Source organism: Pteropus vampyrus, unplaced genomic scaffold (assembly GCF_000151845.1).
Source record: "Pteropus vampyrus isolate Shadow unplaced genomic scaffold, Pvam_2.0 Scaffold208, whole genome shotgun sequence".
Classification (NCBI taxonomy): domain Eukaryota; kingdom Metazoa; phylum Chordata; class Mammalia; order Chiroptera; family Pteropodidae; genus Pteropus; species Pteropus vampyrus.
The window spans coordinates 1,386,268-1,400,240 of NW_011888989.1; the positions used below are offsets into that span (position 1 = coordinate 1,386,268).

A 13,973-nucleotide genomic window follows, 5' to 3' on the forward strand; every position below is an offset into this window, starting at 1 on the left:
CTGGAAATTAACTACAAAAAGAAAGCTGGGAAAACCACAACATGTGGGTTTTAAACATGCTACTGAACAACTACTGGGTTAAAGAAGAATTAAGAGATCAAAAGTACATAGAGACAAATGAAAATGACAATACAACATACCAAAATTTGGAGGATACAGTAAAAGCAGTACTAGGAGGGAATTTTATAGCATTACAGGCCTACCTCCATAAACAAGAAAAATCCCCAATAACCTAGTCAAAAGTCCAAAGTCAGTAGAAAGAAGGAAATAATAAAAATTAGAACAGAAATAAACAAAAACAAAACAGAAATAAATTAATGACACAAAAAGCTGGTTCTTTGAAAATAAATAAAACTGAGAAACCTTTGGCTAGACTCGCTAAGGAAAAAAGAGAAAAGACTCCAATAAATAAAAACAGAAATTAAAGAGAAGTTCAATGGACACCACAGAAATACAAAGGATTAAACAAGAACACTATGAAAGGCTATATGCCACCAAATTTAATAAGCTAGAAAAAACAGACAAATTCCTAGAAATATTTAACCTTTCTAGGCTGAACCATAAAGAATTGGAAAACCTAAATAGACCAATCACTAGTAAGGAAACTGAAACAGTCATGAAAAACCTCCCCAAAAGCAAAAGTCCAGGACCAAACGGCTTCACTTGGGAATTCTAGCAAATATTCAAAGATTTAATATCTACCCTCAAACTCTTCCAAAAAATTTTGAGAGAATACTTCTTAATTCATTTTATGAGGCCAACATTACCCTGATACCAAAATCAGACAAGGACAACACAGAAAAAGGAAATCCCAGGCCAGTATCTCTGATAAACATAGATGCAAAAATCCTAAACAAAATACCAGCAAATCAAATACAACACATTAAAAGGATTATACGTCACAATCAAGTAACATTCATTCCAGGGATGCAAGAATTGTTCAACATATGCAAATCAATATGATACACCACATTAACAAAATACAAGATAAAAACCATATGACATCAATAGATGCACAGAAAACATTCAACAAGATACAACATCCATTTATGATTAAAACACTCGATATAATGAGTGCAGAAGGAAAGTACCTCAATATAATAAAGGGTATATATGGCAAATCCTCAGCTAAAATTATACTCAATGGTGAATTTGAGGGTCTAGCTCTTTCCACAGGCAAGCAGAGGGTATAAAATAGCATGGTATTCAGAGAACTGCAAATAGTCTGACATCTCTAATACATAAGAGGAATTGAGATGAGGATGGAGAGGAAGGGAAGAACCAGATCATGTCAGTCATGGTCTTTATCTGAAATGCAATTTGCTCAGAATGAGAGCTGCCTTCTGAAAGACTAAAAGGCCTGAAGGGCTGTCAAAAAATTTTTTAAATTAGTCCAGTTCTAGGGAACAGAAAGAGTGGAATATACAGGGAAAGAGATTTCAAAATAAAAGAGAATGTTCTAATGATTAATGATTACATACATAGGTTGTCTTGAAAACTCTTGACTACTAGAAATATTTAAACAAAACTCAATGTTGATGTGCCTGTAACATACGAAGAATCAAAGAGGGGACCATTATGTAGCTTCCAATCCCATGGAGGCAATAAGACACAGACATTACTTACCAATTCCACACCTATTACGCCTGCACCAATGACAACCATCTTTTCTGGAACTTTTTTTAAAGATAAAGCTCCTGTAGATGACACTACTGTATCTTCATCAATCTATAATAATAATATTTAAAAGATACAATCAAAATCATTTAGAAAAACCTATTGATTTATAAACTGTGATCACGCTCAGTACAATAACTAAAAATACTAAGTCATTTGTTTTGAAGTATCTATGACTTCTATCCATATATTCAATTTTATCAAGCCTCATGAAAAATAGTCACTTAAAATTTTTATTAAGCATTTCAAAACAAAACTTTATGTTGAATTAAACTATATTGTAAAGTGTTCTATTTCTGGTCAAAATCACTGCAGAATAAAGACAGGCAACTTCCCAAAGGTGAATGACGGTCAAAATATAGTATTTCAGTCAGAAATCTTTCATTCAAAGTTAATAGCTAGCATGAATAAAGTAATTTATAAAATGTATTTCTGAAAGAAGATTTTGGCAGTTGTAAATAGCATAAATACCGTGATTCCAGGGAAAGGAGTAACTTCTGAACCTGTAGCTATAAGAATGTTCTTTGTATCGATAACTTGCGTGCTGCCATCAGCTTTCATAGCAGTGACCTGATTTTTCCCAGTTATCTTTCCGTATCCATTTACGTGAACAACCTTTATAAAATATTTATAAATCACAAAGTTTAAAACATTTTTCGATAAACAAACATGATTGATAGGAAAAAAAAAAACCACTCTATTAAACGATTTATCTAATACAAAATGCCCTTACTTAGTAATGCTATACATGGAGCAGCTAAAAATTTGTTATATATGTTAGGGAAATCAATTTCAGGTTAGCATACTGTTTTAAATTAAATAAATATCCCCCAGCAGCCAAGTTCTAATAGCACCACTCTATCAGCATAAAGCTATGTTTAATGTATATATAAAATAAAGCAAAAATATGAACATTAAACACACTGACCTTATTTTGTTTGAATAAGTGGGCAATTCCACCTGTTAAAGCTTTTACTGCAGTACTCTTCTGCTCCATCATCTTCTCTAAATTCAAGCGAACTTCAGACACTGTAATTTATTAAATAAATCTTTAGTGCTTAGCTAAATTCTTAAAACAATGTATGATATTTTTCACTAATCAAGGTCTGGAAAATTTCAACCTAATGCTTATAGAACTATTTATAAGGCAATATAACTTTTCTAAATTTAATTACTGACATAATAATCCTATCTGGCAAAAGCCCAACAATATCATATTACAATAACATAATCTATCAAACACTACAAAAAAATCCACCTTTGGGAAAAATGCAGTCCGAAATTAAACATGATATACCACTGTGACAACATATTCTCCAAACACTGTATGATGATCCTAAGCCTGGAAGAGATTTAAGTAGAAATGGCAAACAAAAACATCACCTGAAATTTTAAATAAAAGGAAATACTAAATTTCATGAAACAAAAACTAATAAAATTAGAAAATTTCAAATACAGAAAATGAGTTTAATCAATTAGATTTTAATCACTCATCTACCTCAGAAAAGAACTCTGAAGCAACAATGTAAGATGAAGAAGATCAACTCATAGAACTTTAAAAGAATGGTATCTTAGAAATCAGCTCAACCAACCAACATATATCTTAGAGATGAGAAAGCAAAGACCCTGAGAAATTTGATTTACCTACGGTCATAGAGCTAGAACAGGCAGTTCTGCCTACGATGCAGGTCTCTTAACTAATCCTCTCTTCTTTCCTTAGTGGGTAAGGAAAGTGGGTTCTGATTCTACTTTTCATCTAGTTTAATACAATATTTGCTTTAGTATATATACATCACCTTTAGACTCTCCAGATTGCCAACACTGCAGCTTATTCTTTCAGATACCCACTGCTACCAAGAATCAAATGAATGTAAAAACAGGCTCCCAAGGTGTGTTTAAGCCCTTCCTAGAACAAACTAACCTTCTGGATGTATCTGTCAACGATAGTTGGAGAGAAATAATGAAAACAGACCCAAAAGAATGGCAGGAGACAAGACATAAGTTAAAATGTTATAAAATGTCATTTTCCACTATGCCATATCCTTCCCTCTCTTTTCTGCTCTTTCCACTACCAATAACTTGGGTAGACCTTCGTTCCTTCGCCATTATCTGCCCATAGCACTCAGGAGTCCAGTGCCCTCACACTCTCAAACGATCTCCAGGTTTCAAGAAGATGCACACACGCACACACACACACAGTAGACTTCACACAAAAGTTGACAAAGGAGCAGATGTCATGGTAGAAATCTGAATTAAGCCTTCTTTGTTAAGTAAATCTCTCTACATTTTTAAGATCTTTTTCTTACACTTCCCTCACTAAACATATATTACACACTCATCAGGCACAAGTTGTCTTTAGCCAGAAGAGTTAAGTATGGCTGGTAATATTGCTAAATATGAAAGTATACTTACTTTCAATTCCCCTAGATGCAAAATCTTTTCCATGGGCCATGTGGTAATAATGAGAGTTATTTAATAAAGCCTACAGGAAAGAAGACAAAATGTTCGAAGCAGACAATATACAATCAAAAACCACTTATGAAATGACATTCTGCACGTGGAATAGTGCATAAGACCACACCAATTCAGTTCTTGTTCTTACATAATTAACCTAAGACAAATGATAAATGACATAAAAAATGCTCAACAAACAAGAAGGAAAATCTTTACTTTCTTTAGAAGCAAAAAGATAAGTACACACTTCAGGGTGGCAGGTGAAAAAGGTAATCATGTTTACTTAATATATAAACTACCTAAAAGAATTTACTACCTATTATCTGTTTCATTGCTCAAGGAAAGCTGAAGAGAAAAAAAGTAACATCAGAGTGTGGTTGAATGAAAACACTAGGCATTCTGAGACCAGAAAGTTATTTCAGGAATGTATGGTAGACTGGTGAAAACACTCTAAATTTTACAAAGGAAAAGCATGTTTATCATCAATGGGTTGTTTATTTTGTAATAACTGTATCAGTCTAATATTCTAGTCTCAATACATCCTTCTAGTTGGTGACCAATGAAAAAATTTCTGTACTGTACAAAATATATGCTCACCTTAGAAGGAATACAACCAACATTCAAGCATGTTCCACCAAGTGTTTCATTTTTCTCAACACAGACTGTCTATAACAAAAGAAAACATTATTTAACTGCACATAACCTGCAATATTTCGGTTCACTAAAATTCCAAATGTATTTGTCTTAGTTCTACAAAACAAGCTACTCAAGGTAGATGGGTGGGTTGGTGAGTGTGAGTGTGTGAATGATATACAGTCCTTTGTAATTTATCATTTTAATAATAGTAATCTCAGGCTAACCCAAAAGTGAATTATTCTAAGAGGTATTTCCATTTGTTTAACATTACCAAATACATGCTTTTAGCTCTATTTCTGTATCTTCCAAGGTGTGATTAGAAGCCAATGAAAAGTATTGGCGGGGGGATAATGGACCTCGTTTTTCAGTTCATGAGAATAGCACAACTAAATGAACCCTCTCTTCATTAGTCTCAGGCTTAAATATAATTTACAGATTTAAGAACTTATTTGCCATTATTATCTACCTGCAAGTATTTTGTGAATATGATCCAACACCTAGTTTTAGTCTAAATCTTACCTTGAAGCCTAACTGGGCAGCTTTAATAGCAGCAACATATCCTCCAGGACCAGAACCTATCACTGTTACATCAGCATCAACTACAATAAAAGCAAATTGATATAAAACAGTTAAATTGCTTAATATTGACCAAAAACAGTACAATTAAAAAAAGATATTTTAAACCTACACGAGAGTGAAAATAACTAGCATTTTCTAAACAGTAATATTTTATTCCTAGGTATTTGGTACTCTTTGATGTAACTGAATATGCCACAGATTTTTCTATTTCATTTTCCATTTGTTCATTATGGGATATGGAAATACAACTAAGTTCTATATCCACTGACTGCTAAATACCACATAATTTTATTTAATGATAATAGGCATTTCATGACACTGGAATACACATCTGTATAAAGGAAAGTGCCTGAGCTATAGAATCTGACACACGTGGCTTCAAATCTTAGCTCTGACACTTAATAGTTGTGTGACCAAGTGACTTTTTTCCTGTAATAGAGAAACAATAATACTGCCTTAAATAATTGATGTTAGGATTAAATAAGGCAATTTTATGTAATACCTTGGTACTGTTAATAAAGACTGATTACCTCTTTCAGGTTCTTAACTTCTGAGACATCAGGGGGAAAAAAAAATCAGCTTTCCTATAACACATGGCAAATATGTTTTGAACTTTATGTGAATATTGATAAATTTTGTAAAGTTTAAAATAAGATAACCAGAATATTCTGTTAACTATTCTGGATATTTATCACATAAAGACAAAAAATTCAAAATTAACTCTGATCAGCAGCCTTAGCAACATAATTACAAAACAAATGTACAAAATATATTCAGTTATTCCCATTCTCCTCAATCTAACTTCAAATAAAGCAACAATTAGGAATTAGGAGAGTCTCCCTTCTCCTCCCCCTTCACTGTCCTTACAATCTCAATTATTCTACCATTTAGCAGTTTTTAACACACTTCCACATATTATGTTTGATTCTCAGAACTTCTTATAAAGAAGGTAAGAATGGTATATATCTGACATTTCACCGATAAGAAACACAAGGTTCAGAGAGGTTAATGAACTTGCCCATGGTCATCTAGCAAGCAGACAATAGAGAAAAAATTTTTTCTCTATTGTTTTTTGTCTCTACTTCCAGTGGTCTTTCTATTATTCAATACTATTCCTTCCTCAATTTCAACTATCATAAACTAAAATCCCCAAGAGCAATAATACAGCTTTATAATGACTAGCTATCTGAACTTAGGTGAGTAATTTAACCTACTTCATCTTCAGTTTCCTCATCTGCAAAATGAAGACCACAAAACATCTACTTCGCAGGGTCATAATACAGAATTACCTATGTAAACAGTTTAGTATAGTACCTAGAACATACATAAGTATTCGCCATATGACAGCTATATTCTGACCTCTAAAGATGGCAATTTTAATTTATCATCCCCTTCCCGACAAAACACACAACCCTAGGGGATGGGAGTGCACTAGTATCACTCAAAAAAACCTTTGCTGGCCTTGAACAGAATCAGAGAACCTGTGTTGGAAGACAACTAAGAAGTTATCCAACTCAATTATACACAAAATCTAAGAATCCTTTCTCCTTAATAAATCAAAGTGCCGATTCTCCTTGGTTATATCATATGATAATTAGGATTACTCAATACATGAACAAAATATAGCTAGTCCAATACATGAAAAAAGTACTGCTTCAATTTTTACTGATCCATTTGTGCTTTTTGGCCACACTGGTTGGCTCGCTCATTCATGTTCATAATTAAATATGAAATAAAATGTATTTCTATTTTTAAACTTTGAACCAAATGACCTTAACAATATCCCTTAATTTGGTAGAGTTCAAATATTAAGCTCTACCACCACTTAAATTCTTGAGCAAATTATTTAACCTCTTTGGCTTTGATGTAACATAAGGACAATAGTAACAATTAATACCCATATCCAAGGGTTGTGAGGTTAAAAATAATGCACATCAAGACCCTAAGGATGCCAGGTGCATATTAGGCACTCAAATGTTTCTTCCCTCCTTAGATCTACCTCCTAACTTTAGTCTTGCGGCCTCCAATCTCATTCCCACCCTCTATAACACCGTACATACTACTGTTCCATTGTTACCCCCTGCTAAAACCCAACTCAGACCTTATTCTCCTACTCTCCATTGGTTTCCCTGTCTTTTTGGATAAAGTCCAAGTTCCTAAATACAGCACCAAATCTCTTCAGTAACTATTTCTCCAGCCTTGTCTCCCACCACATCCTACTTATCCACTAATACCATGCAGTTTAAACTTCAGCAATAGTGAATTACTGTTAGCTTACACCCACAGAACTATGCTGGTCTACCTATACACATTCTGTTCCATCTGCCTAGAAAAAATCCTGACAATATGCATTTTACATTACAGACACAAAACTCCTGGACTACCAATAAATGACACAGCCCTGGTTCTTACAGTATAGGAAGAAAGAAAAAGAATTACAATAAAAACTCCAATTTGCAACCAGAATGATCTTTAAAAACAAATATAGTCATATCATATCCCTGCTTAAAACATTTCAATGACTTTCAACTACCCTCAAAATAAAAGTGTTAGAATCTTTCATAATCTGGAGAAGTTAGCTCACCATCTTTAACACACTTCAGCCACTCTGGCTCTTTTCAAGTTACTCAAATGCACTATACTCCTTCCCACATAAAAGTATTCTAGCATGCTGTTTCCTCTATCTGGAACACTTCTTCTCATATCCGCTACTACCACTCCAACCCTTTTCAGATATCACAATCATTTCCTTATGAAAAATTCTGTAAACGTTCTCAATCCATATGTAGATTTCATAGCTCCCTATGCTTAGCCTGTAGAGTTCTTATTACAATTACACTTAATTATCTGTTGAATGTTTGTCTTCCCCAAATGGACTATAAACTTTATAAAAGCTGCACTTCGTCTGTCTTATTCACTTCTGTATCCCAACAACTAGCAGAGTAGATACTCCATACTTGTTGAAATAATGAATAAGTATTGAGTACTTAACTGTGCCATTTTAAGTGCTAAACAAAAGGTCACAGTCCTTGCCAATAAATAAATACCTAAGATGAATATAAATGTGTATGTAAAAATGCTTGTTACTTCATCCAAAGACTTGACACATTGTATCTACCTGGGTACAAAGGGATCTATAATTTACTCAATGTCAAAGAATCACTGAACTGTTTGATTCGTAAGGGCTCAGTTACCCTCGTTCCATTAAAATTTAAGTTCTTGCTCCAGACTGCCTAGCAAATAGAAGGCACTAAACAATCTTCGTTTGAATGTTTCCGAGTATAGAATTAGCCATGGAAAGTCCTTAATTGCATGCTTTGGAAATGACAATCTAACATTTCTCCTATGTGTGAGTTTAGAATACATAATATTCCCATTTAACGAAGGAGACAAAGTATGTATGCCCATTATATCTCAATAAAACTGAAAGAAAAAAAAAGGAGACAAAGGGTATAATGGTCTACCATCTAATTAGTATTTTTAAAAGGAATTCCTGACCTGTTCAAAGCTAAGATAAATCAATCATTGTTGGTTATTAGTGATGGAATCCTCCCCCTACTCTTTCTTCTAAGAAGAAAATATCCAAAATGATAATAGTTTGACAATAGTTAAGGATACAGGATAAAATTATTTCACAGAATAAAAGGAAACTGATGGTCAGTTTCCCCCAGCTAATAGTATTTGTACAATGACGCTTTAAGATGTGCCATGCAACTTATAATCATATGTGTAATTCCATTAAATGTCAAAACAAGTGATTTCAAATAATCGATATCCTTGGTATTGGGAGGCCAACATACCTTACTATAAGTCCACTGACTTTCTGTTTTAAATACTTTAAAAAATAAAATGTATAAACTTCAAAAATATAAAAAAAGTATAAAGAAGAAAGTACCCATAATCCATAGCTTCCTTTTAGGACACATCTTTCTAGTCTTTAAAATGTGCTTTTGACCCCATCAACATTTTCATTCAGGAGGTGAAAAAAGTCATCTCACATTCTAAACAATGTTAAGCAACCAAAACAACCAGACCAGCAGACAGAATTAACTTTTTAAAGGTAAATATATAAAGTCATCACCCTGTTCAAAACCCTTCAGTGGTTTTACCTGGAGTAAAATCCAAATTCCCTGGCCCAGCTTACATAACTCTACGTGATCTGATCTCCACCCACCTCTCCGATTTTACGTTGTATAAGTCTTTGCTCCAGCCACAACCAGTCTTTTTGCAATTCCTTAAACTACACAAGCAAATTCTCACCTCAGACCCTTCTCACTGCTGTTTCCCTCTGCCTGAAATAATCTCCTCACTCCCTCACTTCATTCAGACCCGTGCTCAGACATCGTCTCCTCAAAAGAGCTCTGACGCCTTACCTAAAATACTTTCTTTTTCTCCCAACTACCTGCTTTAATTTTCAATCACTTCCCAAAATATTGATCTGCTACTTGTATATTATTTGTCTTTAATGGAATCAGATAAGTTCAATAAGGGCTTTGCCTTGTTCATCACTTGGAACACAACAGGTGCTCAATAAACATTTAAGTGAATAAATGTATGAACAATCTTGAGGGACAACTGTTTCACTAAGTACTTACTTGTTTGATCTGCATAAGTTCTCAGAGGCACTGCAGAAATTCCCTGTATGCCGTGAGATATTTGACTGAAATGGCTTCTCTGGAAGAAAAGAGAAAATGTCCCAATTATGTAAATAAAGACCTACTAAAAGTCAATGAAAACATGACTTTGGGCAAATGGATCAAGCACTGATTAGTAATGCATCTTCCATTACCACCCAAAGGTTACATACAAATTTCTCCACTTTGACAATAATTAAACTTTTCAACCTCAGCTTGCCACACTATCTTTTTATTATGCATATGCAAACATTTCATGTTTAACCTAATAAACATGTTATTCAATGGTGTTAATTTTGTTGAATTTTCAGAAAATATGGCTAATTTTAGGTACCAGGTTATCATTTTAATATCATAATTGAAGTTCTTAAAGTACCTGAATAAGCATTTGAATACCCTACATTATGACAATCCTTTTACTTGTAATTAGTTTCCTAACTCAAATCTATCACATAAAATCTATGCTCATGTTCCTGAACCGTCAACTATGAACAAAAAATTAGACATGGAAATTTAGGAAAACACACTAAGTAACGTATTCATATTCAAGAACTACTACAGTTCTACAAACTACATCATAATCTCCACAACAACCTCTAAATATCAATGACTACTATTTCCTAGAATAGCGAGGCACAAACAGAGCAAATACCTCCTATCACAGCAGGCAAATGGGAGGCAGCGACAAAACCTACACTGATTAGTAACGTTCTCTATTCCAAGGCAATTCTTGCACCTGAGGTTGGAACAGTAGACCTAAGAGGGGAAAACTAAATGTCAATCCTGAATTTTAGTCCCAGCTCTGGCCCTCATTAAAAGTGTGATTTCAACATGTTACATTAACTTTCGAGAACACAGATTGCTCATCTTCGAAACAAAGGAGTTTGATAGTTATATTATCTTTAGAGTCTCCATCAATGTAGTACTCAGCCACAATCCCATATATATACAATCTGGCTGTAGTTGGTGCGCGGATGTCTTAACGATAACCTACGATAATTAAAAATAAGTCCCTAAGAGGCATGGCAATGAACACTAATTTAAAGCCGTAAACACTAACGGGATGAGGAATTCCTAGGGTTGGCTACCCGTTGGTGCTGTCTAGGTCTGGGTCTTTCAAGCAGTGGCCCTTGGGTTACTTGCCTAGTGCACAAAGTTAGGTCCCTCAGGGACACGGATTAGGAAAGAGTATAAGGCATTAAGAGCCAGAGATCATACGGAGAAAGGGCAATTTCTACTTCCTTCTCCAAAACGGAAAGGCCTTTGTGTGACCACATGCCCCATGACCCTGACCTACAACTAGAGTGTTTGTGACTGCTGGCCGTCACATAACGGCAGGACTTCTTCACAGCCCAGACCTTTGCCTCCCGGCCGCGGCCTGGACTAAGCCGGTTCAGGGGCGAGTCTGCGGATGGTCCCAGCCAGGCCGCCGGCCTCTCCCACCCATACCAATTAGGCCGCGTCAGCCGGCCTCCCGGTGCCTCTGGCTCAGCACGACCTCATCCAGTCGGCCCTCACCTTGGCCAAGGAACAGTACACACGACTCCAGCTCTGCATTTTTGCGCTGTACTTTGCTTTCCGCCAACGTTTTCACCTCCCGCAAGAACCTCCACCGCCTTCCAAGGTCTCCCCGCCCTGCGCATGCACAAGCGTGGCTTACGTCATGGGTCGAAAGCCGAGCGATTGGCCAGCGCGGTCTGCACCCGGCGGAAAAGGCGTTCCTATCAGGCTCGGCGTCGTACACTGACGTAAAGAACGTAGTGCTTTGTGGCAGTGGGGATTGAGGCACCGTTTTAGGGGGTGGTAAAAAACTGTCCGGAATTGTAATGCGATCTTCTACTACTTGCAAGACGAAATGAAAAAAACGAGACTATCCTTTGCGTGATATATGCTGCAGAAAGTAAAGCTTTACAAGTTCTTGATTGTGTTAGGCCAAGGAATCTCAGTACTTTCCAGGCATTATCTCAAGCATCCTTACAACACCTATCTGACGGATTATGAGTATTTCTGCTTCTTAGATGAGTTTAAACAGTACCCCCCGAGATCTCCCAAGGAAAAGATGACTGCATCCTTGAGGTCAAAGCCTTTGGTCTTAACTACTGCTTTATAGCCTCTCCCCGGAACTCAAATGCCATGTAAGGGATGGGGCCACAGTCTGGAATCACCAGCGCTTTGCTCTAATTAAGGTAACTGGCAATATATAGAAAACACACTATCTTCTACCTCCTCAGTTGGGAAACACACCTCCCTCGTAGAGCAAATTAGAATGAGTGGGGTGGTAGATGAGATTGTAGATTTTCATAAGAGGCAATGAAAAATGCCATCGAGATTGAGCACAGAAATCTAAGATCTCATTCTTTCTTTGCAATAACTACAGTATGGATAAATTTGATTGTACATTTCTGGAAAGGTTACTGCCCAGGCGCTGTGCTGATCTCTGTGGATTTAAATACTAGTTCAAAATTACTCCTTAACTATGCTCAGTTTTAGGGAAGGAGATATGAATGATATTCAGTGTTTGTTAACGAGACTGCTAGTGGTCATCTAATATCCATTCTCCTTGTTCTTTCCCCTTTACATAAGCATTTTGGCCATCTTAACCATTTTCATGACTTTAGCACCTGGCTACATACACTGATAACTTCTAGATCCTTACCTTCAGTCTCTACTTCTCTTCCTGATCTCCAATTCCATATTTTCAAATGTCTACTGAACACACCCGACTGGGTGCCCTGCCAGCACCCAAGTTTCAATTATCTAAAACATAAATGATAACTCCAAATAGCCAATCATAGATAGTAAAAATTTTGTAGCCATTCATAAGTCCTTCCTCTATCCCAATATCTAATTGGTTACTGTTTTAGTTGACTACCACTAGAAGCAGACTCACAGACAAGCATTTGAGTGCAATGAGTTTGTCTGAGAGACAATCCGAAGAAGCATCAGTAGGGGATGAAAACAGGATGCAAATTATTGTGGATACCTTAATGACTAAATTACCACTGTAGGCAATCAGGATTCACACTCACTGGAGGCCTCTGGGAGACAGCATAGAGAATGCTTCAGAGTTGTTCTCCCTAAAATATATTCATCTATTTTCATCAGTCAATGGTTGAGGACTGCTCCCAGGGATTTTAACTCCCCAGCACTTCTGGCCTACCCCACAATTGGGCTGAGTGAGCACCAGCAGCCAGAGAAATTCCTCAGGCAAAGAGTTCCTGGTGCTTTCAGTAAGATCACTTTGGGTGAGCATGCAGGGGAAAGTGGGTGCTAAAAAGACACAGGCAAGATACCAATAAGGTCTGCTACAGTCATCAAGTTCTTTCAATTCTGTGTGAGAATAAGAGTGAAGGAAACATTGAAGATCACGCCGAAGCTTCTAGCTTAGATGGCTAGGTGGGGAGTGAAACCAACACATAAATAGGTAACATAGGAAGAACAGCTTTGGAGAAAAGATGATGAGTTAAGTTCTTTGAATTTTTTTATGCCAGCTGGACAAATCAGTTGAAATTTTCAATAGTTACTGGAAACACAGGTCTAGAGCTTAGAAACTGTAGACATGGACTTGAAAGTTTGGATATGGATAGTGGTTGACATTTTAGGAATAGATGAATTTACTAAGGATAACACCTTAAAAAGGAGCTTTTGAGGGAGAGTAAGAAGGAGCTGTCATAGAGATTGTACACTTCATACAGTCTATGGCATGGAGCAAGTCCCAATCACTGTTTGTTAATTTACTTTTAATTGAAATATGTGGCCCTCTAGAAGAGGCTGTCGTACAAGTAGAATCCCCATATACTGCCGCTGTCCTCTAAACTGCTTCAGGCAAGGATGACAACCAAACAATGGCATTTAAGGGGTCCTAAAATGGCCCTCTGCCCCAACATTTTTACCCAACCACTGCCCCAAGTTCTGGCCTGAAAGTTTCCCATTAAGAGATTTGTTCCTATTGTTCCTTTTCCAAACATTCTCTATTAGAACAAGCTATCAGTT

The 13,973-nt window shown here is 36.1% G+C and overlaps 1 protein-coding gene across 3 annotated transcripts in view; it reads right to left on the reverse strand.

Moving 5' to 3' along the window:
• DLD (dihydrolipoamide dehydrogenase) overlaps positions 1-11,677 on the reverse strand; it is a 22,263-nt gene extending 10,586 nt beyond the window's left edge. The window contains exons 1-10 of one of the 3 annotated variants that reach the window (XM_023537983.1): positions 11,499-11,636; positions 10,633-10,736; positions 9,942-10,020; positions 5,287-5,366; positions 4,729-4,797; positions 4,090-4,159; positions 2,936-3,019; positions 2,606-2,706; positions 2,149-2,292; positions 1,627-1,728 (exon numbers count right to left, since the gene is read on the reverse strand). In XM_023537983.1, the coding sequence (XP_023393751.1) occupies positions 1,627-1,728; positions 2,149-2,292; positions 2,606-2,706; positions 2,936-3,019; positions 4,090-4,129 (471 nt within the window). In that variant the 5' untranslated portion in view covers positions 4,130-4,159; positions 4,729-4,797; positions 5,287-5,366; ... (1 more) ...; positions 10,633-10,736; positions 11,499-11,636. Of the gene's footprint in view, positions 1-1,626; positions 1,729-2,148; positions 2,293-2,605; positions 2,707-2,935; positions 3,020-4,089; positions 4,160-4,728; positions 4,798-5,286; positions 5,367-9,941; positions 10,021-10,632; positions 10,737-11,498 lie in introns of all 3 variants that reach the window. The other 2 variants (XM_023537982.1, XM_011372486.2) reach the window with 2 other exon arrangements.
• Positions 11,678-13,973: the final 2,296 nt, after the last annotated feature.